Source organism: Symphodus melops (assembly GCF_947650265.1).
Source record: "Symphodus melops genome assembly, chromosome: 19".
NCBI classification, from domain to species: Eukaryota; Metazoa; Chordata; class Actinopteri; order Labriformes; family Labridae; genus Symphodus; species Symphodus melops.
Genome location: NC_136709.1, coordinates 10,293,328 through 10,319,590, shown reverse-complemented (window position 1 = coordinate 10,319,590; position 26,263 = coordinate 10,293,328). Strand labels below are relative to the sequence as shown.

Here is a 26,263-nt window from a genome sequence, read left to right as displayed (position 1 = left end):
TGACACTGTGATATAAAATAAAACTTTTCGTACTTGTTTTCTCCCCTCAGACGGAGGTTGTGTCGCCTACAGACAGTGAGGACCGGACTCCTGGGCGTCTGCAGGCTGTTTGGCCTCCACCCAAGGCTAAAGATGAGGAAGAGAAGGTGGGACTAAAATACACGGAGGCAGGTGAGAAATCTCAAGCTCGTTGCTTAGTACACTGTTGACTGTCATGAGATCTAAGATTAAGAATGCTGACAGAGATAACACTCGTCAAAGCTAAACAGAGGCACCTCACACTGATCTGTTTGTGGAGATCACTGACTGCAGTTATCTCATTGGATTTATAACTTGAAAAGATCTATTTTTTTAGTTTTTGAAAACCAAACCCAGAAATTAATCTTGATCTGTCGACTTCAGACAGATCCTGCACAGCTCGCTAAGTATCAGCAGCAATGTGTTAGACAGCCTTTAAATCCATTTGACTCAGTAAGTGTGATGTATTCCCACATGTTAGCATGTGTGGGTGTTAGCTCAGAAAAAACGCTTGATAAAATCAAAACACTGCAGGCAGCATGCCATGTTCGCCCACCTTGTATTCCAAAAAGTGTAATGACATAAAGAGAGGTCACAAGCTCACACGAGCGGTCACTTGGCTGTTCAATTACTAGTAAATTACTAGTAAGTAAAAAAATAAAAATAAAAAAAAAGCTTTCTTTTTATGTTCTCAGCGCAGGGAAATCTCGTTGATCCAAAGTGTGCAGTGCATTGAAGAGAAGTGAAACAGCTGTTAGAGAATAGATTAAAGCTACCAAGTCCGGATTATCCCCATGATATGTGCTCTCGTCTAAAAACAAAAACAGGGCTTGGAATCAAAGAACCAAAGCAGATGTCTAGACTGTGAATGTATTCACACTACTATGGCCCAACATTAGCTAAGAAAAAAGTTCTGACTTCTTAGTATTCACTTTATTGAGTCTCGTTTCAATTACTTTGATTGCTGTTTGCATTAATCTAATCTTTGATTTAGATGTATAGTATCTCTTGTAGAATACCTGTTACTGCAGTCAGTGAATGAATCCATGTGAATTTATAACAAATATTAAAGACAGACAGCTGCGAAGATAGTAAATACTAGCAGTAATGTTGTCAATGACATTCATTGTAATGATGATTTCAATGAACTAGGAAATGCCAAACTGGATTATCGTTGGTCGCGCCTCAGTGGAAACAGGATCATCTTCAGGCTCATGATTTTAGTCCTGCCTGTTAAATAGGCAGGACTCCACAGTCAAATCCTCAAATAAGTTCAAATGAAGGTTTGACAGCAGTTAAAAAAATAAATAAAAAAAAAACATTAAATCGGAGTTATTCTGGATTTGAGAGAATAATGTACTACAGTTACAAAAAAAAAAAAAAAAAAAAAGTACCCCACCTAAAAATCTCTTCTTCTGATTGTGTCAAAAGTCTGATTTGTATACAACTGGATCTAACTGGATCTATTTCTCTGCCTTTAAAGTGGACTGAGGGAAAAGTGAACAGCCATTTCAATTAGTGTTTTGATTTGAAGAAATGTGTTTTTGGCCTTCATTTCAGCCAACCAGTTTGATGTCGAACTGGTTGGCTGAGTTGTAAATATCTTCCTTTTCAAAAGAAGGGTGGGTCACATTCACTATAAGAGTTCACCACAGACGGTTGGAGATCTTTCAAACCAGTTTAGTAGTGATTTACTCTGCAAGTCTTTCACGATGATATGACACAGCGATGATCTGTAATTATTAAATTGTGTGTTCACTCCGGTGTTTGTTAAATGAATCTCCTCGACCTGTTGTCTTTCAGAACACCAGGCCGCCCTCTTGCAGCTAAAGAGGGAGTGCAAGGAGGAGCTGGAGAGGATGCACGTAAGTCATGAAAATCCCAACCAGACGTCTCATAACAGTGACTTTAAACGCACCATACAGTGAGGAAGTTCTGACGTGCATTATTTAAACGGACAAAAATAAATTCACCACTTGGGTCAGGTCATTGAGGAATATCTTTTGGGTCATGGCAGTTCACTCTCCTGAACACAAGATGGCACTAAGTCAGCATGAAATGTTCGAGTGCAGCAAGAGAAATGGTGAACCTTTTTATCAGCACCTTTTTAGTCGAGGTTTAAAGCTGCCAGGTATTCTGAGAATGTGCAGAGTTGGTTTACCTGCCAATCAAGTTTAAAAAATAAAAATAATAATTAAGATTTTTACCTTCCACTTTTTCATGTCTATTCTTAAATAGTGTATGAAAGTAAAGTTCTGAAATGGAAAGAACGCTTAAACCAGACTAGAAGTGAAGTTACTGTCTGTAATTCAACACCAAACACAACAGCTCTCTGTTTAGTACGCACAGAATCTCAAATATTCTTATTTTCTGTCTCTGAGACTCTGCACGCTCAGGAAGTGAACAGAAGTCAAACTTTGATCTGACTTAAAGCACTACAGTACGAAATGACTGTTCTATAATCATGATTATTTAAGATAAAACAAACAAACGCATTGGAAAAAAAAAATCCTATTTTCGATTCATTCAGCAGTTAAACGTTTCCAAAGCTGAAGAACTAGTTTTATCCCGACTTAAACTGTGGATTTTTTTTCATTTCATTCCTCCCAAATGTAAAGTTCCTGCCACAGGCGCAGAGTTTTGTGATGGATGTGTCTGTTATCTCCTACATGATGGCTTACCCAAAAAATCTATTAAAGCTGTCAGCGTTTCATTCATCAAAAGCAGAGACTTGGATTTCACTTTTCTTTTTTTTTCCTTTTTTCAACCATGGATAACCATTGGAGCATTCCGGTCATGTTTTATGATTTGTATCTCAGATAAATTGCTTTATGGACTGTTTCCTTGAAGTCTGACCTCAGAATTGGTTTCTCAGCCCGTCTGCTTTAAGCCTTTAATTTGATGTTGCCCTTTCACGGACTGATGCTGACACTGGGAAACATGTACCGCAGTCGGCCCACAAGAAAGGCTGGGAACGTGCCTGGTTCTATTTGTGCACTGTGACACAAGCTAACCAGGAACATGTGTAAGACTGATTTACAAAACGTTCTTCTTTATGTCTCAAATCAATACTTCACTTTGTGTGGAGTGTTTGAAATGTCAAAGGAAAACCGGGCCTTGAATATAGTTACTGTACTTGTCAGAAATGAACCTCAGATTCTGGAAAAATGTACGGGTAGGATGTTGGAAACAAGAGAATCATATGATAGTTCATGCATATTAATCCAAAGAAATGCATATCTACCACCTTTTTCTTTCAGTCCGACTTTGAGCTGAAGATCTTTGAGCTTCGTGGTGAGAATGCCATCTCCACGACACAGCTGGAGGGAACTATCGCCAAGATGCAGCTGGACAGGTCGTTAATGGTGAGCCAGGACCAAGGGGGGGTCTGTGACGCTGCTGTGTCCACTGCAGACGACCCCATTCCAAAGACCTGCCGCACCGTGGGGATCCAGACAGATCGGGAGACCTTTATCAAGAGCCCTGAGGGAGACCCTGGTGGGCTGGTCCAAAGCCCCGGCCAGAACATCCCGAAAAAACTCAACCTGGACTCTGTCGGACTCAATAAAAAGGCTGAAACTGCCTCAGGGCCTGCTGCACCACCACCACCACCTCCTCCTCCTCCTCCTCCCCCTCCCCCACCTGGCTTCTCTGGACCTCCACCACCTCCTCCTGCCCCTCCCCTGCCGGGCCTCTCAGGACCTCCACCACCACCTCCACCTCCCCCTCTGCCAGGCAGCATGGGAGCACCACCACCACCACCTCCACCACCTCCTCCAATGCCTGGAGGTGGTCCGCCACCCCCACCTCCTCCGCCTCCCCCTCCTGGCCTACCTGGAGCAGGTCCCCCTCCTCCTCCTCCTCCACCAGGCTTTGGAGCGCCACCTCCTCCTCCGATGGGGGGCTTCGGTTTTGGCCAGAAGGTGGAGACAGCCCCGCGGAAAACTGCCATTGAGCCGGCGTGTCCCATGAAGCCTCTGTACTGGAACAGGATACAAATACAGGACACTAAGTATGTGCTCTAATTACAACCTGGGTCTTATTTTTCACCACTTTGTCCATCGTTTGAGTCCGTCACGATAACGTTATGATCAGAGAGCTCAGTCTGAAGACTCATAGAGACTCCAGACTATCAGTGACTCTCCAAGGCTGTTCTGCTGGTTCACATAGGACTCTCTTTCATTCTGTGAACACTTTTTTTTTTCCTTTGCATTGAGCCATTAATAATGACATTTTGTCAAGAATATAATGTATTCCAACATTTAGATATTTGTTCAAAAGAGCATGGCCAAAAGTACAAAAATAAGACCCAAGTTAAAATAAGTGTTTATATTCTTTGAATGATTAATCACACACACGCACAAATCACAGTGGTTTCTCACATCTGGATTTGTTCACCCTGACCTAACCTCAACCAAGTCTTCACAAAGCTCATGACTAGAGTACCCTCCGTCACCATTTGTTTTCATTATTCAAGTGAACCACTTTAAGGACTATAGCTAGACCGAAACATTGGCCATTAATATATATGCAAAAGCTTATTTCAAGATACATGTATACAGCCGTATCTGTCCACTAGAGTGCGCTAACTGGTAGATTATTATTATTTATTTATTTTGGCTCAGTTTGCATTTGTGCAATAAAAAGATTAGATTTTTTTTTTCTCATTCAATGTGTTAAATATCTCTCAGGTTTTTATCATTCATTTTAAAAGAGTGTGACTATTCAATTCCGCCTCTGAATAAGTCATTGCAAATCTAAGACATCAGAAGCTACTGCAGGATTCAAACAGATCTGATTTAACTGAGATAACTGATCATCAAAGTGAGTTTTCATTTTCACCATTAAGGCACTATGAAAATGTGCAACAAAAGCAGATTACAAAGAAAACTCACTGTGCCATTGGTTACCTTTTGTCTAGCTGCAGCGAGGTTAGTTAGAGGGTGAAGGAAGGACAAGAGATATTTGAAGATCTTGTTGGGGAAAAACAATGAATTGCACCTCAGCATTATTTTTGGATACAGTCAAGGTGACACGTCACAGTCACATTGGCTGTTTAAAACACAGCAGTAATACACCCTCTTCGTAATATTGATCATTTCACTGCACATCACAGATGTCACAGGGCAGAACCTCAAAGATTCAATACATAAAGTTGCATGAGTGGAAACTGTTCTGTTTGAAGCTTCATTGGCCCGGTCTAATGGGTTCTTAGTGTAGCCAGGAAAACGATGACATATAGATATTGCTGCTGAACCAGATCCTGTGTAATTGTAAGTGGATTATCCGGCCCATTTCCAGTGGCTGCGGTTGTTGCCTCTTAGTAGCAGGCTTCTGGTTTTATGGCCTTGTATTTCCATGGCTGGATTAGAGGGGGGGAGCTGAAGTTGTAGTTTTCACTCTCGCCTGTCCTGGCCAGTGCTGCAGGCCTGACTGACGGCACTTCTAAAGCAATTTATTAAGAGATCAATGAAACTGTAAAGGGCCAAGTTAAAGGGCATGAAATGGGTCAGATGTTTAACTGTAGCCGGATCAGCTGTGTGATCGCTGTTAATGACATGAGGTTGTGAGTTATGGGGGGGTGTAAGGTTTGAAATGGTGCCAGGTCTCTAAACAGAAGCTGAAACACCAAGCACAGGCAGCATGTGCGACAAAACTTTCTGGAGAGGCATGGAGCACAGCTTTCACGGAGGATTCAGATTGGGGTTTATTACCACGATGTGCTCAATTACAAAGTTGTCTTGCATGGAAATATTTCTTGGGGTTTGGGTGTAATTTTCTTTTCCAAGCTGAATTCCTGCACAGTTTGTGTTCTGAGGAGTCAGAGGCTCATCGTTGGACTATTTCCCCCCCATTTTAGTCTTTTGGGGGAAAGAAAAAAAGAAGTTCAAATCAAAGGCTTTATTTAGAGACAGTATCATTATGTGTTCAACAGAAAGCGTCTCTCTGCTCCAGAATATCATCTCACCACTGCAGGGGAGACGAATGTAACCGTACTTATTGACCCCAACTCAGCTTTTAACGATTTTTTTTGTTTGCTTTTGTGTAAGTGTCTCGCATCCATTTTCTTTCTTTTTTTTTTTTTTTTTTTTTTTGTAAGTTGGCTTTTGATATGTGATGGACCTGCAAGTTTCATGAGCTCAAAGATGAAATCAAATCAGTAAACTGACCTGAGAAAACAGCTGAGATGAGTCAAAGATGGAGGAAGCCAGTAAGCAGACCTTTTTTTTTTTTTCTTCTTTTGGTCAGTACGCTTGTGTTAATGTCCGCTTGATTAGCAGAATAAGGGAAGACAAGTAGAGACAGATGTTTTAGTGGACAGGAAAGTGTCTGAGCTCCTGATCATCCCCTTGACTTCAGACACAGCTTGTTCTCCAAATCGGCCTCTGTTTGTTTCTTTTTCCACGTTACTCAGCAACTTCTTCAGCACAACATCGCCTCCCATCTTCTGGTTCATATGCTGGAAATGTTTCTTCATTGGAGGAACAAACTTGTCTTTAAGTTTTGTTATTTTTATCACTTGGCTCATAAACTTCTCAAAGTTGGGAATCCAGCCGTTCCTGCCAAGCTTTTGCAAGACGGCGATAAAAAATAAAAACAGTTGGTTGAATAGAGATCGAATCAGCCTCCAGAAATAGACCTCACCATTACTTACTCTTAAAGAACTGCTTTGGTTTGTTGGCCGTTGTTAACGTTTCTTAGATCACGTATTAAGCAGCATATATCTGCGCAGTTAAAACTGAAAGAACTAATGTCTTCTCTTCTTCTTCTTTTTCCCCAGCAACAACACACTGTGGGGTTCTCTGGAGGAACCAAACATTGTCAGCGCCAACGAGTTCGAGGAGCTTTTCTCCAAAGCGACACAACAGCCCAAGAAGAAGCCGCTTTCAGAAACCTACGAGAAAAAGGCCAAAACCAAAAAGGTAAAGTCATCTCCTCCCAGGAACTCCTCCTCAGTTCGGGTTTCTCTCCCTTCTACGCTGACATTGATCGTGTATGTGAGGCACCTCAGGGCCTTGTATTCATGTTTATTTTAATCACGCTCTGTATAAAAAATCTTTTTGTCTTCTGGAATCCTCAAAGGTGAAACGTGAATGTGTACAATGTAAATCTTATTAGATCTTCTCTGTTTATGACAGAGGCCTGGTCTTGCATTGTGAGCCAAGTTCGTCAGTTCCCCTTAAGACAAGCTGAGTGAAGGACTGCAATGGTGTGGAGTCTAAATAATGTTTTTTATTTGTGCAGGCTGAAAAGTTTAAATTAAAGAAAGCTCTGCAAAGATGGGCTTCTTTGCCAGATTGATCTCGCCTCAAAGACACACTTGTTGGTGTCTTGGTGTCTTGTCGAATGCTGCAATTCTGCACCTCTGCCTCAGCCAGCGCAGCGTCAGCATCCTGGCTGCCTCGTGGTGCTCACAGTGGCGTCCGAGCAGTTAAAAATCGGACACTGCCCGAGACTGTCGCTTCTAAATCCATACAGCTCCCCTATTCTGATCAATTAGTGAAGGCTCCACTCCGCTCCAGAGGGCCACAGTGTGTGTGTCTCCCTCTATTCAGTCTGGTCACTCGAAAGCAGCAAAGCTTCCAATATTTGATCCAACTCAGACGGCCACATCCAGACACTAATCCTTCCAACTGTCTCCTGTCTGTGCTTACGTCAGCTTGGAAGATATGCTGATGGAAAAAAAAAATGCTGAAACAACTTTATACCAGAGGAGGAAAAAAAAAAAAAAAAAAGCATCAATTTTGGTGTTTTTCAAGCATCGAAAACTATGTTAAGACATTTAGTCCCCAGTACTCTTTTAATCGCAGACTCACATTAATAAACCAGTCTGTGTTTAGAGGCAGGGAGAGCATTCACAGGCCATCTCTGAGTGGAAACCAAAAGCATGATCGTTTTCTGCCCCCTTTGGAAGTCCGACCGTCTGGAAAGGTTGTCAAAATAAAATAATCGTGTTTACCCATAATCCTTTTTTTTATTCCTGGAAGTTTATACTATGAGTTAAAAAAAAAAAGGAGAGTTCATCTGAATCACCAGATGATGATTGATTCCAAGAAGTTCAGCTGGGGAAAAAAAAAAAGAAGCAAAAAGACAAATGAAAGACAGAGATTTTTTTTGTTGTTGTTCTTTTTTAGAGGTTTTGAGGAGCTGAGAGGGAAAACTAGACGAGACTTACGAGGTAGGAAGGGATCATGAAGGTGGAGAGGAGAGCCTGCATTAGAGATGTGTTCCAGATAATGAATGGATGAGTGTTCATATTGAAGAGCTCTGGTGGTCTTATCATGGTCACAAGTTGTGACGGCACATGAGACGGGAAGTGTTTGATACATCGCTGGTGTGTATTTCTGAATACACCACTTATTGCATCCTTAATGTGCTTCTTACTTTCAGGTGTTTTTATCTAACGTTCGCTATTATCAAGAAATTGTTTTTTTGTTTTGTTTTAGTGGAAACTGAATCAGGTGACCGGACAACCCAAACAGAGCGAAGTTAACAAACCCATCAACAAATATTCAAGTATCAGAGATTCTCATGTAAAGAAAAGTCCTGACTGTATGTCTGATTCTCTATTACTCCTCTTCATGCATTAACATAACATCTTTAGTAATCCTGAGGACAATTCAGACATTTCCCTTTGTTATCGTAGACCTGAAGGCACTAACGGGACCTAAAGACAGACAAGCGTTCATTGAGAAGTGTCAGAGTGAAGGGGGGCTGCTCAGGGACTGGCACCCCAACCTTCAAGGGATCAGTGCTTGCTCGAGGCCACTTCGGTAGCACAACACACGTGGTCCCAACTGGAACTTGTGTCGGTGACCCTCAAGCCCCGACAGACTTAACATCAATTGACCTTTTTTTTTTTTTTTTTTTTTAAAGGATTCCTGATGTCACTCTAAGACGTTTAGTAAATCAATTCCTGGAGGCCCCTCACTCTGCAGAATCTGAACCCGCTTGTGACTCACAAGACAATCGGACTCTCATGCAGACACGTCCCTCGTTTCTGATGGGGCAGATTGTGTGTACGTGTGACAGAAGTGGGTTTCATTTTCGTGTGTGTTCTGAATGCACGTGTGTGTGTGTGGATGACGGCATGTCCTCCCGAGTCATTATGCACTTGCTCGGAAAGTGTTGCCAGATCATGCTAACACCACAGCCCGGGGGGGGGGGGGGGGGTCTCTGTGTGGGGAAAGGAGATGAGTCTGAGGGAAAGGAATGTGTGTGGACATTATGCATATGAGCCACTTCCCTAATTTCCAACTACTCCACACGCCAAAAGGTTCAACTCTGGGGATGCAACAATGCCTACACGAGTGGGCTAATCTCTATCATGTGTACCATAGGGGGAAAAAAATCAAAGCTCCTGTTTACTCTGGAACCTTCTCTGTGCGGATTAGCATATCAAAGAAGAGAAGATGACATTGAAGAGAGCAGACCGGACTGGACTGTACCGCGGGGATAATTGCAGGCATGTGGCTCCACTCCAATCCACTGGATGGAGGAAGCAATGATGACGGAGCACCCCATCGGAGTGAGCAGGAGGGATCGGAGACGGAGTGCATGTCCACGCATTCTTCATTGACAGATTAGAGGCGAGGAAGTGACGGCTAAAGATGAAGAAATCAATGCGGCTCAAAGTATAAATATGCACATCCAACACAAAAAATGGCAATTTCCTCTTCCCACGTAAATCAAATGGGAATCAGGTTTACACATTGCAGATCTCCTTAAACAAACAGCTGCTTTTACTGGTTTACGGGAATAACTCACAAGCAATCACAAAGCGTTTATTAAAGACATATTTGGCGCTCTGGCTCTGACGTCGGAGAGTGGGCGTAAGAATAACAAGGCTGGGTGAGACCAGGGTTGATGGGTGTAAAGTGGGTGGTTAATGATGAAAAGTCTTGATTCAGTTGTTTTTGTGAAATCTGGCTGGGGGGATTCCAGACAGACAGTTCGACAGCCGGTGGATGTAGAGCAGGCCGGCTGCCCAGCAGCCGTGGCCGTGTAAACGATCAGTCCCCCTTGCCTACCGCGCCGAACGTCAACCACCTGCTTCAGCTCAAAGTGTCTCCCACCGCCATTCTGTTTATTTTTCTTTGGCGGCTCACTTTATTCCCTCTCTTCTTCTTCTCCTCCTCCTCCTCCTCCCTCCTTTTTTATCATTCCAAAATAAAAGCCTGGCTGTACATTTAGTTCCCTTTTGTCCACAAGAGGGAGTTGTAGCTTTTGATGCCCAACTGTCTCAACATCAGCATCTAAGCCAAGCTGTTGGCTACCCCAGCCTCCAGCATCCAGTTGTCTTCTCTCATTAATGTAACTGTTTAAGTTAATTGTAAGCAGGGAAAGGGTTCCTGGGCTGCTTTTAGAGTGGCCCATCCAAAATGGTTAATTAGAGGTGTTTGGGGGGGGGGGGGGGTTTGCTACACAACTCCTTAGAGAGGGAGATCCCCAGTGATCCAGGTAACAGAGCTGGAAGCAGCATGGCACCCACTAACGCCCTGTAATGCAATACCCACTTCTAAGGCTTCTGCTCTCCAGCTCCCACTGGACAGCCGAGAAGCCGACAACGCCATAATAGCTAATGAAGAAGCCTGACACATTAACTTTTAGAGCAGGGCTTTACCTTGCCAAAACTCTCTCTGGCTTTATGGCTAATTCAGTCATAAGTAATTGTGACCATGTGTAGGTACAAGTAAAAATCCTGTGAATTTATAGTTTGTTATAAAAAAAAAAGCCCTGCTTCTCTTTGCCTTGCTCTTCTAGACTGTCCTTTTATGGTGCCACTTTTGCCTTTGTACTTTCACTACGACTTGATATTTTTGATTATATCACACACGTGTTCTTAGTAGAGCAGAGGTGGACCACTTTCTAACTTGACTTTGCTCCCTTATAGAATTGAATGAGACAAAGTGTGTTTCTCACTCTTTTGGATGAGCTGGCTCAGTCCCCTGCTACATAGAGTATAGCGGGCACTTGAGGTGCTTCATCCATTTCACAGCAGGAAGTGACAGAGGGATTTTCCCTGGCATCTCATCCCATCACATAACAGAAACATTATTTTTATTCACCTTTCTCCTTAACTTTTTTAGTGTCATTCATTTAAAAAAAAAAAAAAAAAAAAAAAGTTTTAGGGCATAATGAAATCTTTTAACAGAAATGAATCCATTCAACTTATGGACTCCCATTTTCTGTGATCAATTTAAGATTTTAACATTTATCGTGTTATTTAAAGATGAAAAATGCTGTTTTCCCCCCATAATGAGTTCTTTTGAATTGTTTTCTTAAGACCTCAACTTATTTTTCTTGTTATTCGGGGATAACAAAGCTGCTCTTTCCTTTTATAATGTATCACATGTAAACTAAGCGTCATCTCTTTCTAGAAATCTACAAAAGAGAAGCACTTTTAGAACTCTGGGAAGACGAGATCAATAAGTTCAGTTTTTTGCTGGAAAACAGAGTGAATGCATGGATGGATGTGCATTCAGGGTTTCTGGAGAGCAAACATACAGAACGTGTCTGTGAAATGATTAAGAATAGTATTCGTCGATATTTGAACCAAAAATTCCCCACGAGGTCATGAGGTTGGATTAACATAATAATCCATATTAGTAAACATGTTGGTTGGGCAATAACTTTTAAATACACAGTCTGGATTATCTAATCTATAATCACCTGGTCATCTAAGAACGTGTTGTTTTTGTATTCTTCAGTTAATCAAGCTGCTGGATGGGAAGCGTTCACAAGCTGTCGGCATCCTCATATCCAGCCTGCATCTTGAATTAAAGGACATACAGCAAGGTAAAACAATCATTTAATGACCATATGTTATCTTATGTCTGTGAAAACTCTGTTATTTTGATCTCTGTCCAGGAAGGAGCTCATATTCAGATTTCCACACTGAATGTCCACTAGCATTTGGCAAGAATTTGTGAATGAATCCTGACGAAATGCAGATGGAGTTATTTTTTGAGAGCAGATAACGCACCCTTGACAGCTTATAATTTGTCACTAGTAACTTTTTTTTTTTTTTTTTTCATTTGTGCCTCAAGTGAAAAAAATAGATTTTCCATTACTTTGGTGGGAATGAAAATATGTTGTTTTGTCTCAAAATGAGACTTCAACACGGGGATGAAAGCAGCGTTTCACTTTTTCTTTCACATGAAGACAGAAGAAGAAATACTTAATTCATCCCGAGGGTGAAATTCAGTGTTTTCCTTTGTTATTGAACACACACATAGGTCAGGTATACACAGAGTGAGGGGACTGCATACAAAATAGTGCACCCCAGAGCTGTGGGACTTTGCTGCCGTGCTTAAGAGCACATTGGCAGTCCATACTTTCCATACTTCCTTCAGAGTCCCAACAGACTGAGCTACTGCTGCCCTTGTTCGAAAATCCTTTTTGCACTACTTTAAATAAAATGAATTGCCATCACTTTATGAAGGGCCACTTGAATTGACGACATGCTTGGTTGTTCTGTGGAAAAATCCAGCCACGTGTGTATGTAAACACGTAATGTGTGTGTTGGGGACAGAGCAGATAGGCCAGGAGTTGGTCCTGTGCTGGGACTGTGGCGGAGAGTTCCTGCCGCCTGCGAGTCTGAGCATTCGGCCAGCAGATCTGTTTATTGTAGCCAGTGACGGTTTCCACAAGCCTAATGGGACTGACACCCCACTAATGATCTGAGCATGTACAAAACCACCTTCCACAGTTAGCAGACACTGCACTGCCACATAAAACCACCACAGCACATAGGAAAAAAAATATAAACAAAATAGTTTTCCTGGTGCTTTTTAATCCTTTTCTCTCTGTTCCAGTTTCAGCTTGTAGAGCAGGTTTGGTTAAAAAAAAAAAAAAAAAAAAGGCCAGCTCACTCTCGATGTGAGGTTGCCTCCTCGTGCCTCAATGGGAAGTGTAATTAACAATTTGAATCTGACCATGAAGGACAGCACCTTAATAAGCACTTCTAAGGGCTCTGGTCCCTGGCCTCGCCTGCTTGCCTCCCCTTTGTTGCCAAATTAAAAGGACATGGGACATGTAATGTAATTAGAGCTACTAGGGAGTGAAAGAGGGAAGGAGGGGAGCAGGGTAGGCAGCCCTCTAGTTAGGGCCAAAGGAGTGACTGGGGGACCTCTAGGGCCACCATGGTTCAAGGGCAAAAGGAGGCTCTCCCCCACACACACACCAACTACAAACACACACACGAGCTTGTTCACACACCACACATGCCCTTCCACACTAAAGCCGATGAGTGAAAAGTGTAAGGAGAGGGTGTGAGGCGGTTGGCAGGCCTGCTTTGATCTGTTGGTGTGGAGAGATATCCGGCTCCCCTCGGATCAGAGTGCTCTTGTGCACACTGGAGCAGGCCCCCCTTTGGTGTGTGATTGACGGCTGCATGGCTGAGGGACTGAATAATCCACTCTAATAAGATGTAGGAAATGGACCTCCAGCGATCTCTCTGATCCAGACATCAGGACCACATTGACTGTTTCCCAGCTGTTCTTGTCGCAGAGAAACTGAGTGCAACATATTAACTTGTTAGCTAGGAACAGTTAGTGATTGAAGACTTGGGCTGTGTTTGTTCGACTGTTACTTTTACCTTTGCCAACAATTATTGACATATGGAACTATTACTGCCATGTCACATTTCTATCAACATTGTATTCTCCCATAAGCAATAATCTAAATAAATGTATAAAATGAATATGTATGAATTGAACAGATTATGACAATAGCTGTTCCTTAGCCAAACATGCCCAATGTTACTATTAGGTCTTGTTATGAAGCTAATGTCCTTTTGTCTCAATTAAGCATGTTTAGCTTTCTTGGTCTTGTGCTATTAAATGAGTGTCAGTGTAACTCTTGGCTTCAAGAAACTGCTGTATGGAGAACTTTTCCCAGTTTTAATTAAAAATGTTTGTTAGGAAGCTAATGACATATTTAGACTAGATTGTTTTATTGCCTTTCACTTCTTCTTCTTCTCTTTCTTCTTCTTTTTCTGTAACACTGCAGTGCAGTATTTATTGGAATCACATGATATGAGCCTGGGGTCATCTGGGACCTTTCAAGTTTTGATTTATTTTTAACGTGTAAGGTGGCAAGGTACAAGGTTTAGCATTGTTTAATATTGCTAAAGTTACTTTTTTTTACCATTAACGGTCATCGTGAAAACCCACTTTGTGGTTGAGACGGCTGGGAATTGGAAAAGTTATCCAACATAGCTTGAATACTTTAATGTCAGGGAGCGACGAGATTTCAGTGATGTTGCCCAATGAAAGCATCCCTCACTTTTTTATGTCGTCTTACATACAAAAGGATGTCAGTTTGTGACTGCTTTAATTATGCTACTATATTAATATAATACATGACAATGGTTAATATTGGGTGGTTGCATAATTTTCACTTGTGGCCACAGTGACTGTTTTTCGAAAGCTTTAAAGTGCCAATTAGTTAGTTAGTTGGTTCTGGACCGATTTTGCTACTTGAAGCTGAACTGGAAACAGAGTGTTATGCTTAGTATTGGTGAATTTTTTTTTTTTTTTTGTCAGATTGACTCAGTTACTGTAGAACAACAAATGATGTGCGCATACTTTCTGTGGTTGTCTGCACCAACCAAACAACTGTCAGCTATCTGGAGCCATCCCTCCCATCTTTTTCTCTTCCCCTCCTCCTTCACAGAGGCCATAAACTTGTGACACCTCTCAGACACAGAACAGGAGTCACTTTCTTTCTGTGCCGTCCTCCACACTTCTGACCTCCCTTTGCACTTTTCTTTTTAGTCTGTTAGTCTGGTTAAACGTGTTCAAGCTGACTGATTCACCTACATCTTGATCTTGTGCATCATTGTACAAATGTGTGAACTCTCAGACTGCCCTCTATTACAAATAGACATGATTATGTGGCGGACATCACTGCGTGGGCTCAAGATCCCTCTGGAAAAAAACATTGTCTGTTAAGACAATTTATTGCTGCATTCATAAATGCCTGCTGTAACTCTACTCTACCACGTAACAGAGAAACTGTAAACCATTTACAGAGAGACTGCTGCCCTCTCTGTGTCCATAATTGAAACATGCCAAAAAGGCATATAGAAGCAAAGAGACACAAGGAAAACATTGCTCCTTCTTCCAGGTTTTGTCAAAGTTTTTTTTCACATTAAATAGTATTCCATAAATACTAGTTGCTTCAATTATAACCCATATGAACTTTAAGGTTCAATCTGTAAGATATCTACGTCATAAAAACCTCACATCTGACCTTACTATATCATCAGACATAAGGAAACGTTCTATGTTGAAGTGCAACGCTCTCCAGTCTTTTAAATTTGGACTGCAGTACCCATTTGAAACACTGGGCATCAGAGTTGCATACTGCTCCTTAAAGTTGAACAAAATGAAAGGCAGAATGATTTGTCCAAGATCTTGTGCATTTATTACACTAAATGCTTCTAATGAATTTCTTTACTATTACAGCTGTTCTCACTTTGGACAACTCCGTGGTGGACTTGGAAACCATCGAGGCTTTGTATGAAAATGTAAGTTAGAAGAAACCCTCCAGGAGAAAGAGCTTATAATGTTCATGTTAGACAGCTAATTGAACACTAATGCATATTTTGTTACTGAGCAGCATCAGATGCTGTCTGATTAAATGTAGTTGCATTAATAACCCTTTATCTTCTTCTTTTGTTTGGCTTTCTAGAGGGCCACCAGTGATGAGTTGGCCAGGATAACAAAACATTTTGAAAGCTCCAAAGAAGAAGACGTCAAACTGCTGGACAAACCTGAACAGTGAGTTACATAGTAAAGCCTTTTCTCATACAAACTCAAACATCATAATAAACTTGTTTTAAACCAGATAATTATGGTGAGTATTATTTGTTTGCCTGAATTCCAAACCATTGATTCAGCGCAATTACATTAGTTGGGAGGGGTTTAGAGGTTTTATTTCACTTATGACTCATTTGTTTTATATGCGACCTAAAAATGTAACTTTTTTTTTTTTCTTCTTTCAATTATTGGTGACATGAATCACACTGTGAACAAAAAATAGAAAAGACTGTAAACATTTGCACATTAAGGTATCTCTCTGTTCTGTATTTTTCATGAAGTAATCCACCAATATTGGACATTAATTGCATTCATGGACATTGTTTCAGTAGTTCCTGTCAGGGTTAAGTAGTCCAGGCCAGTTAACGAGGCCCGGACCCAGTGGTGCCGCTCAGCCTGGCCTTCCTGTTTCCATGTTTGACCAGAGCTGTCACTACGGCTGCCAGAGTCATCCCTACTCAGTGTCTCCTTCCATTAGAAGGGCCTAATCACACAGGATGTTACTGCTCTGCTCCCCTCTGACACAGCACTGTTTACACAAGTCTTCCCGCATCAGCCCAGAGCTACCTTTGATCAATCTGTGTGCGCCGCTCGCTGCTCTCCCTCCACCTGACCCCGTGGACCCTTCAAACCCAACAGAGCAGCGCCGCTCATGACTATCAGCTGCCTGTGCGCTTGTGAACAGCGACACTGACTCAGCCTGCCTGCTTAGACGACCAGAGCCTGCCAAGAACCCAGAATAGTACTTCCTGTAAGACGTGTTGTTTAATTCTGTCATAACATAACATAACCCCCCCCCCCCCCTGTTTTTTTGTTTACAGGTTTCTTTATGAGCTCTCCCAGATTCCTGACTTTGCAGGCCGAACACGCTGCATCATATTTCAGTCAGTGTTCCTCGATATCATCGCCTCCATCAGCCGCAAATTGGACATAATCACGAACGTCTGCAAAGTAAGAGCACCATGTCAACAAACGCTGCTCCCCCCCAGAAGTGTTAATACGCCAAAAGAAAGCTTGCTAACGCAAACGTGTACGTGTGTTTCAGGAGCTGTTGGAATGTGACAGTCTGCGGAATGTGATGGGTCTTGTTCTGGCCTTTGGGAACTACATGAACGGAGGGAACAGGACAAGAGGTCAGGCTGATGGCTTTGGACTGGAAATTCTCCCAAAATTAAAGGACGTGAAAAGCAGGGTAACACACAAGTTCAGATTTTACACAAGTATGAGCAAAGTCAACGCATACAGTCGAATCATATCGATATATCAGTAGGTCATGTGAAGCCTGATCGCAAAAGTCATTTATTTCCTCCTTAGGACAATCATATGAATCTGGTGGATTACGTTGTTCTATACTACCTGCGTAATTTTGACAAGGTGAGATACCATCGATCAGATTCTCCAAATGGAACGCTCACATTAACGCTCAGACACTCACACTCTTCTGTGTGTTCCAGCACGCTGGCACAGATAAGAGTGTGTTTCCTTTGCCGGAGCCGCAGGAATTCTTCCAGGCTTCACAGGTGAAGTTCGAAGACCTCTCCAAGGACATCAGGAAGCTGAAGAAAGATCTGACCAGTAAGACATTATCTTTTGTAGAAGGACATGCACATTGCATGCTCATCTCTGTTTCATCACTAAAACCATCCCTGTGTTGGCGTGCATGGCTACCTTTCATCTTAAATGTAAATGCCGACCGAGGGTTTTTTGGGGTGTGTTCCAGAAGCAGGCACGCCTGAGGCAACCTTTCCCAGTTTCCAGACATCGTATCTTCACTCCCCTGACATCTTAGCGCCACAAGCTGTCCTGTTTTTAACACCAGTTTACAGAACAGCTAACAAAAGAAGCTTCTAAATTGCTCTAATGGACTCTATAGCAAGGGTAGAGTCCAAAAAAGCCAACTCCAGCTCACCGAGGAAGCATCAGGACGATAATTGCCGGAAGAAAAACCTGATTCTGGTGTTATGTGCTCAAAGTGTTGCGGGCGCCGATCCACTCAGTAACCAAGCCAGCCAGCCAGCCAGTCTTGGCCAGGGCCATGCGGAGGTTAAAGGCGACGCACCCTGTGCCCCTTGTGTCTGTGGTTATTTAAATCAACCAATAATATGGCATATGAAAGCAATTAGATATGCTCTGCAAGTTTCCCCTACGTTTTTTAGATCGCTGTTAAAGCCCTCTACTCTCTGACCCGAGGGAAAAATACAAAGAGTCTACTAAAGTACCCAGACCCACCTCAAGCTGTCACTCATTTATTAGGAAAAAATGGAAGACCTGAAGACAATAAATGCAACATAAGGGCCCTCGTATTTGATCTCCGTCGCAGCGCAGTCTGGCACAGAAGTCCTCGGGGGTAAAAGCATCACAGAGCGAGCGTTGGATTCTGGATGTTTGGCGAGCTCCACCTCTGACTCCCACCATTTTTATCCTCTGCAGACGCCAGGAATAAATATTTATACCTGGCTATTATAAACCTGCCTAAAGAAAGCAAGTGGTCTTAATTATAAAGCTAACACAGATCTCTTCCCTCCTTAATGTGAGTCGTGTCACTCAGAGGCTCAGAATGACTCACGCTTACGCCCGCTCGGTTCGACTGGAACAAGAAGCCGGATTGGCCCTCACCTGATCCTAAGGTGGCGGCTGCGTTGTCTTGCCCTCCAGGCTTAGGTCAAATGTCAGGAGACTTTGTGCCAACAGTCAAAACTCACCTCGTCCTGTGTGTGTGTGTGTGTGTGGAGTCTAGTCAGTGATGCTCAGGAGAGAGTCCCCGTCCTCTTGGCTGCCCTCTTCTTCACTGGCTTGTGCAGAAACATGATCCTCTTTTAGACGGAGCTTCCTGTTTGGGGAGAAGGTGATGACCTCTCTCTGTGCTCCTCTCAGAGTGAGAGAGATGAGTGGAGAGGCCACGAGGAGTTAAACCCACTCATGTGATATATACATACTATACTTTATTCTCTTACTGTGTCAAATCCTAGTTTTGAACTCCAGCATCCTAACCTCAATGTATCTTTAAAAAAAACCCTGGATCACCTGATCTTTCAGCTGTTTTTTCAAACTGCAGATCAGATCATGGGCTACCTCCATAAAGGTGCATTTAACTGTCCAAATATTGGACTCGACAGAGCGACGCGGACGCTAGAAAATGAAATAGGATCAAATAAAAAGAAATAGTCGGAGCTCATTTGCTGCTCGGAGGAATTTAGTGTTCCACTAAAGGCCTGGCCCAGGCTGGGCATTCATCACGTTGGCAAATCAGACAGTGTCTATGACTTTAAATGGCCTTTAATGTCACATTCAGGCAGGGCCTTTAGCCTGAGCCCCGCTTTACGACGTGGGGGCTGCACTCGTAACGCCACGTGTGAAGTCAGACTGCTGAAGTGAAACGAAGACGAAAGTAATCCTTCCTGAGTGCTCAACATGATGAAGAGTTCCTCCCTTTTTTTTATTTTTTTTTTATATATATATATAAAGCAAGTTGCTTCACATATTTAGCTCGTATTCAACTAGCTGCTTCTTATGGTTGCATCAGCACTCTCTCACAGAGCAGAACATGTGATTTTGATGCTCCCTGCCCTCACATTTGAAGACGGGTTAACACTCCACCTCCTATTATTAAGGGTCCTACCTGAAGTTGTTACGTGACAGCACATCAGGGTTGATCTATGAGGAGTGGAAAGGGGAGAGAAGTCTCCTGGCTGGCCTCACCAGAGGAGGCTCGAAGACTTCATCCTGCAGAGAGCTGAGCTGCAAGTCTGACGAGAATTTACTTTTCCAGGTATAAATGATTGGAGTCAGAGCTCTGCACTGGTTTAACCTCTGATAAATGATTACAAAAAGAAAACGAAAGCTCTTCCAAGAATGCCTTTTTTTTTTCTTTTTTTCATTAAACAAACAGATATTTGTCAAACTGAAATATGACATTTGAATTAATGCACTACTTCCAGTTGGAACTGTAGTTCTGCTGGCAGCTGTGAAACAACAATGAAGTCACTGTTGTCTCGTCATGCGTTTCTCTGTCTACTAGTTTGCCTCCTCGAACCTTGCCTTTAATAATGATCCAGAGCTACAGAGACGGGAGGTGGCGAGGCGTGGAGACAGAAACATTCATCAAACAGCTACTTCCCTCATCTTGTGGCGCTGCTTAGGCTCTCTCCCATCTACTGCTTTTTGAGCTCATCCTGAGAGCTTGCTCATTGTCTCAGTGTGCTGTGATTTCCTGCTAGCTGCTGTGGGGGCTCTCGCTTACTGCGGTTCAAATCACAAGTACATACTGACATCAAAGTGTCCCGTTTAGTCAACCACACAGGGCAAACGCTGGAGAACAATTCAGTCTTTCTTGTTTTGTTTTTCTTTACTCGTTTACTCCCCTCTGCCCGCAGCTCACTGTCATGTTACCTCATAGGCCACAATAGATGGTCCACTCTGACACATTCAGATATGATGGATTGGAAAATGATTCCTCTGGAGAAATACAGTAAATGCATGTTGAGAAATGTCGCTCCAAAACCCCAGAATATCTGCTCGTATCTGCTTCTGTTTTCAGAAGCTCAAATCTTGCTCAGGAAACCCTCAATTAACCCTGTTGGTTTAAAACGATCTGTATAAAAGAGGAACAGTTCCAAAGATAGGAACAGTCAACTAGATGTAATTTTATCCAATGTCCCTTTTTGTTTAAAAAAAAAAAAAAATGGCTTGAAAGAAAATGCAATGGCTCCTATCAGGAAGCTGTCAGTGCTGAGGAAGGTGTCCTTAAATGCAGTGGTTCTCTACCTGAGGATGGGGACCCAAAATTAGATCACAAGGTCGTTGTCAGGGGGTCACAATTACGTGCCTGGAAAAAAAAAAAAACGTGATAAAATGTGTTTATGTTCCATCTCTGTGTTGAAGTTGTCCTTCTGAAGTGATACCTGGTTTTGTACTGGAGTGCTTTTTCAGTTTTGTGTTGATATGTTACCTTGAAATTTGTAGTAGTTTATGACTTGTACTTGATTTCAGATGTAGCAAACTGTGATTTGATCAATATATTTTTGTACTCGAATATGGAAATCTTTGCTGACCTTTTAGAATAGCTCATTTCTTAAATATTCCATTTTTTAATTTGATAGTTTGAGCTTAATTAACTTTAACAAAACACACAAAAAAATCTAAATATATCAAAATATCTGTTCTTGATAAAATAAAATGTTCAACATTAAAATCCATTAAAGCATTACTACAGCTTTACCTGTATTAACAGACATTTTACCTTCATCATTAGCCGTTGGTCATTCACTCAAAGTCGTCCATCAAACCTGATAGGTGGTGTCTGTCTTTGACTTGCAGGAGAATCCTCCCTGTTGAGGCACGCCAAGCAACACGAAAAAAAGAACAGTATTATCACTCGAAGACAATGTCTCAAACTGGAGCTTTTGGTTTTTATTCTTTACAGCTGCTGTGTGTTGTGGGCTTCCTCCTTGTGGCCCTTGCTGTCTGGACCACATTTAGGAGCGAGCCGCCTCTAAATTGTAGACTTGCTGTTTTGAACACTGTTTTTAATGGGTCGTTTTGAGTTGGGGGATTTCTGGCGAGGAAACGCGGTTTTGTCCAAACAGGATATTTCGGTCGTCATGTTTGGTTGCTGATCTCTGTTTTTTATTTTGATAACTGCTGGCTCGCGCTCCTCTCATTTTTAAAAGAGTGCTGTTATCCAGACAGTGAGGCTGTACGTAGTTACACCTCAATTTGAATGCTCAGACGACGTGTTTCCTGTCTGATATATTAACACAGCCAATAAATAAGCGATGTAATAGACTGAGCTTACCCAGTTGCAGGTGCAAGTTGCTCCGCATGCAAACGTTTCAGAGTCAAACTCGGAACCAAAAGCAGCCTCGCAGTGAATGAGACCGCGGCCAGACCTGTTAATGCTCTTGTCGTGTTGCAGAACTATTTAGCTATGCAGTCATAAGCAAGTCAAGGTATTTATTGCACCCATTAATGACTTACAGGTTGGAGCAATGTGCCAAAGTTCTTTTAGCAGGCGTCTGTGTATATTAACCCAGGTTACAGTTGAGAGGAAATGGGGAAGGTTCGGCTGGAACACGATCAGTCACCACTGTTTCCTCTGAGCTCGTGTGAGTTGGGTCATTTAGCGCCGTGCCGAAAACAAATCCACAAACAGCGAAGACACATCTGCTGCCGTCACATGTAAATTATTAAGACTTCAAAAGTCGTAACGACATGTAGGACAATACAAATGTATCGCTAATTTGCAAACTAAAGGTTATTTATCATAAATGGGATCAATACAAACAAGAAGCATGTGAGGGAAAAGATTTAACAACTAAGTGTAACTGTTGTTTATTTTAATCAAGTTTAAGGTTAAAACTGATTTCCTTTAAAATCCTTGTTTGCAGTTGTTTTTTAACCAAACTGCTGTCTTTTATTTGACAAATGGAGCGTGTCTGAGGAGTTTATTATGTGTAAATTAACAAAGTAAAGTGTAGCTAGCATAGGTCTCACCAGACTGGTTCTGTCTTTGCTTCAAACCAAGGGTTAGAGAAATGTTAACAAAAATGCGCCCAGCTCGGCTGTAGCTGTGATGGTGTAGCTTGAATGTATTCTTAACAGGACTTGGAGTCGACAGCTTTCTTGATTTGTTTAATTTAATCTCATTGCCCTTTAAAAAGAGGCAGCCGTGCGTGATGATTGATCCTTCTCCTCTGTTCTCTGTTGTCTCGTACCAGCTTGTGAGAAAGACCTGCAACAAGTGTGTTCCAACGCCTCAGAGGAACACTTGGAGCCATTCAAGCAGAAGATGGAACGATTCATCTCTGCCGGTGAGTCAAGTTAAGATCTGTGAAGAATGTTCGAATACAGAAATGTTCTAAACGTGTAGGATTAAAAAAAACAAAACGTCTGTTGTAGCCTATATCTAGATAATATCAATGCATATTATGGAAGGGGGGAAAAAAAGTTTGAAAATGACCCTTGAGCATCAGAGGGGAAGAAAACGTGTCCATCGTCTCCATACATGGGGCGCAAACATTAACCACCAGGCTACCAGCAAATATTTCCATCTCATGTGAAGCGATCTCTCACTCTTAATCCCAGAATATCTCTGCACGTGAGATTATTAGATTTATGGCAGTCAAGAGGAGCCATTCATTCATTTAATCTCCACACACTGACATACCAAATCATGGGTCCCACCGAGGTTTGTCCTCAGTCCCACTCTCCAGCTGGTTTGTACTACAGCATGTGAAGCTCTAAAAGGGACCCTCGAGAAAATTCTTGTTGTCTTCAAAGATGAAACAGTATTTTGGACAAGAGGATTTACAGCCCAGGAGAAAGTCATGAAACCGTGCTTACAGAGCAAAGAAATGCCCTGCGTTCGCCCTCGTGCTCAGCATGGGACCTTAAAAAAGAGGAAGGTATAATTATGTTTTTTTGCCATGTCAGAGCTGGGTGTTGCAAAATCTGTGTGTGTGTGTGTGTGCGCGCATGTTTTTGTTCTTGCTGGGAGAGGGCGTCTTGGTACACCGTAAGACGGCATGAGGACAGGAGTCTACGGGCCTATAGAAAGGATCGCATTGCCTCTTACATGGTATCCATGTACTTTCCCCTTCCATAAAGCTGGCGGGACATCCCTGGCTGTGGCCTTGTAAAGACTGGCCGGCCTCAGTGGATCAGGCCTGGGGACCACCGGGACGGGAGCGGAGTTTCTCTGACACACTCGCTCTCTGATTTATTATATAGTTTATGTACCAGCTCCTTTCATATCTCACTTCCTTCCTTCAAAACATCAATGCCTGTTTGTTGCTGGGAGAAAGGGATGAGGGGACTTTGTACACATGAAGGTTTTATCAATACAGTGATGGTCCATACTGACCTAACAATGTACAAATATATGTAAATGGTAAATGGACTTGAGCTTGTATAGCGCTTTTCTAGTCTTCCGACTACTCAAAGCGCTTCTTACACCGCAGATCACACCTACACATTCACACTGATGGGCTGGATATAGGCCCATCCAGTAACTATCCATTCATACACCCCAGACGCAGCAGGGGGAGCAATTTGGGGTTAAGTGTCTTGCCCAAGGACACATCGGACATGTTGCTCGCAGGAGCTGGGGATCGAACCCTCAACCTTCCGATTGAGGGGCGACGACTCCACCAACTGAGCCACAGCCGCCCATGTAACTAAAGTCTTATCATTCATGATGCTGTTTATGCATCTTTCCATCTCTCTCCTGCTTTCACATCACTGGTTTCAAAAGTTCCTGGATAATGAGAAACCCGTCATCTGACTGGTTTAGAAAAGTCCTGAAGGAAAGTATTGGCCCTCTTCTATTTTGTAAAGAAGCTGTTGGAAGATCTACCGTAAATTCCGTACTATTGAGCGCACCTGGATATAAGCCGCACCGGCTAAAAATAAGTAAATAAATGTATTTGTACATATATAAGCCGCACTTGATTATAAGCCGCAGGTGTCCACGCTATAACAAGAGCTATTTACACAGACGTAGGCTACCGGTAACATCCGCAAATACTGTAGCGTCCGTACGGACGTTAAAGGACGACGAGAGCGTTCAAATAATAACTTTTAATAACCCGATCACTGTCGGCCGTGACCACGCCGTTTACAGCAGAGAGCAACACATAACTTGCCGTAACAATCCAACTCTCTCCCCCAGCGTTCTCTCATACAGCCACTCAACACGTTCTCGCTGGTGCATTCACTGACTCTCCACATAATCGGAATTATGAACACATTATCAACTACTGACTTTACAACATGAACCGTTACAATACGAAGCCTAGCCGACGGTGTCTGTAACACGGCTGATGAAAAAGATGACCGTAATATATTTCACAAGAAAAAGTCCATCCATTCACTGCCTCAGAATGACTTCATTACTCACTTCCTCAGTCTCTGTTGTCGCTGTCAGTGTCATCTTAACGTGCAGCAGCTCTGTTAGCTTCTTTGACAGCCAGGTCGATCGCCTTTAACTTGAAAGCTGCATCATATGTATTTCTCCGTGTGTTTTCCATGATGAGGGTGCGTGCATGAAGCGCAAAATGACTGATATTAAGATCCGACGTGACGAAGTCAAAAGTTTTTTTTTTGCAGAAGCTCATTGTCCCCCATAAAAAATCCATGCATTAGCCGCACCGGAGTAGAAGCCGCAGTGCTCGAAGTGTGAGAAAAAAGTAGCGGCTTATAGTCCGGAATTTACGGTAGTTGCCTGATATGATATGAGAACAAAAGCATTTATTGACAAGTACCTGTCACGTGTCGCCGTCATTTCAGCTTTAAATGAAGTTGCAATTTCACACGATTATCTATTGCAGCCTGTTTTTCTTTTGCTCTGAAAGAGGCCTTAATAGAAGCACCGTTTGTTTGTTTTTGAAAAAGGTAAAGTTGGACATAAATCAGAAGAAGACTTTCTTTCTAGAAACAAAGTCCACGCTACTCGAAAAAAATCTACAGACTTTAAAAGTACAACAAAATCTATCTTCTTACTTTAGCGTAATGGCTTGAATATGTAGAGAGTTTTAACCTAAAACATGAGTCAACACTGAATTCACCGCTTTTTTTTTTCTTTTCTTTTTTTCTAACTTGTAATCAAAGCTGTGAGCACCACAGCTTCTTTCCACAAACCACAACACTAAAGAACAGCTCTGACTAAACTTTGTCTCAAACTCAGGGAATACATAGACACTGGTGTAAGTTTTGTTTTGGTGTTAGTTTGTGCATAATTCTGCTCTTTGTTTCATATTGACGTTTTACATTTCCACTTTAGACGAGGGCAACAGTCTCATTACAGATTAAACAGTGTCATTTTCGTGCTCCCCACAGGCAGCAGAATGCTTATTTGTCGGTCCACTCTGTATTAAACTCACCATTTTTAGATTCCACCTCTCGCTTTTTGTCAAGTTTGGAGCACGCCATGTTTTTTGCTTTACTAAAGAACATGTACCGTTTGCAAATCTGACTGCGTTGTTGTAGCTAATGATGACCTGTGTGACCGTGGAGAAGTCAGTTTTATGTTGTTCGGTTTACCCGGAGTGAAGCAGAGCGAACGTCTGCCAAATATGCAACTTAAAACTAACTTCCTGTAGAGGAAAACAAAGTACTGGTGGAAGAAAAATAAAAAGCACTCATTTGTTTACGTTTGGGTCCAGATCTGGACCGGAGACCGCCAATTGAGTACCCCTGCTCTATCATTATTAATCTACTACACCATGCATGCACGAGCCCACACTCAAAGCATGAGCTGAGGTCCGCTTCTGGACCAATGGCGCTCGTGCATGTAAGTGAGGGGCGTGGCTTTTGAGGGAGCACAGAGGGGAGGGGGTGGGTGAAGACGGAGCACGGAGGGAATGCTACTTTCAAAGTCATGCTAGTTTTTCGAAAATGACCAGCCCTGCCTTTAACAAGCT

General features: G+C 42.4%; 1 protein-coding gene across 3 annotated transcripts in view; it reads left to right on the top strand.

Moving 5' to 3' along the window:
• LOC306840316 (formin) overlaps nt 1-26,263 on the top strand; it is a 45,615-nt gene that overhangs the window by 14,441 nt on the left and 4,911 nt on the right. For all 3 annotated transcript variants that reach the window (XM_079369519.1, XM_079369518.1, XM_079369517.1), the window contains 12 exons: nt 51-171; nt 1,822-1,883; nt 3,279-4,030; nt 6,800-6,941; nt 11,730-11,817; nt 15,492-15,553; nt 15,718-15,806; nt 16,667-16,796; nt 16,891-17,037; nt 17,160-17,219; nt 17,300-17,420; nt 22,562-22,654. In XM_079369519.1, the coding sequence (XP_079225645.1) occupies nt 51-171; nt 1,822-1,883; nt 3,279-4,030; nt 6,800-6,941; nt 11,730-11,817; nt 15,492-15,553; nt 15,718-15,806; nt 16,667-16,796; nt 16,891-17,037; nt 17,160-17,219; nt 17,300-17,420; nt 22,562-22,654 (1,867 nt within the window). The remainder of the gene's footprint in view (nt 1-50; nt 172-1,821; nt 1,884-3,278; nt 4,031-6,799; nt 6,942-11,729; nt 11,818-15,491; nt 15,554-15,717; nt 15,807-16,666; nt 16,797-16,890; nt 17,038-17,159; nt 17,220-17,299; nt 17,421-22,561; nt 22,655-26,263) is intronic.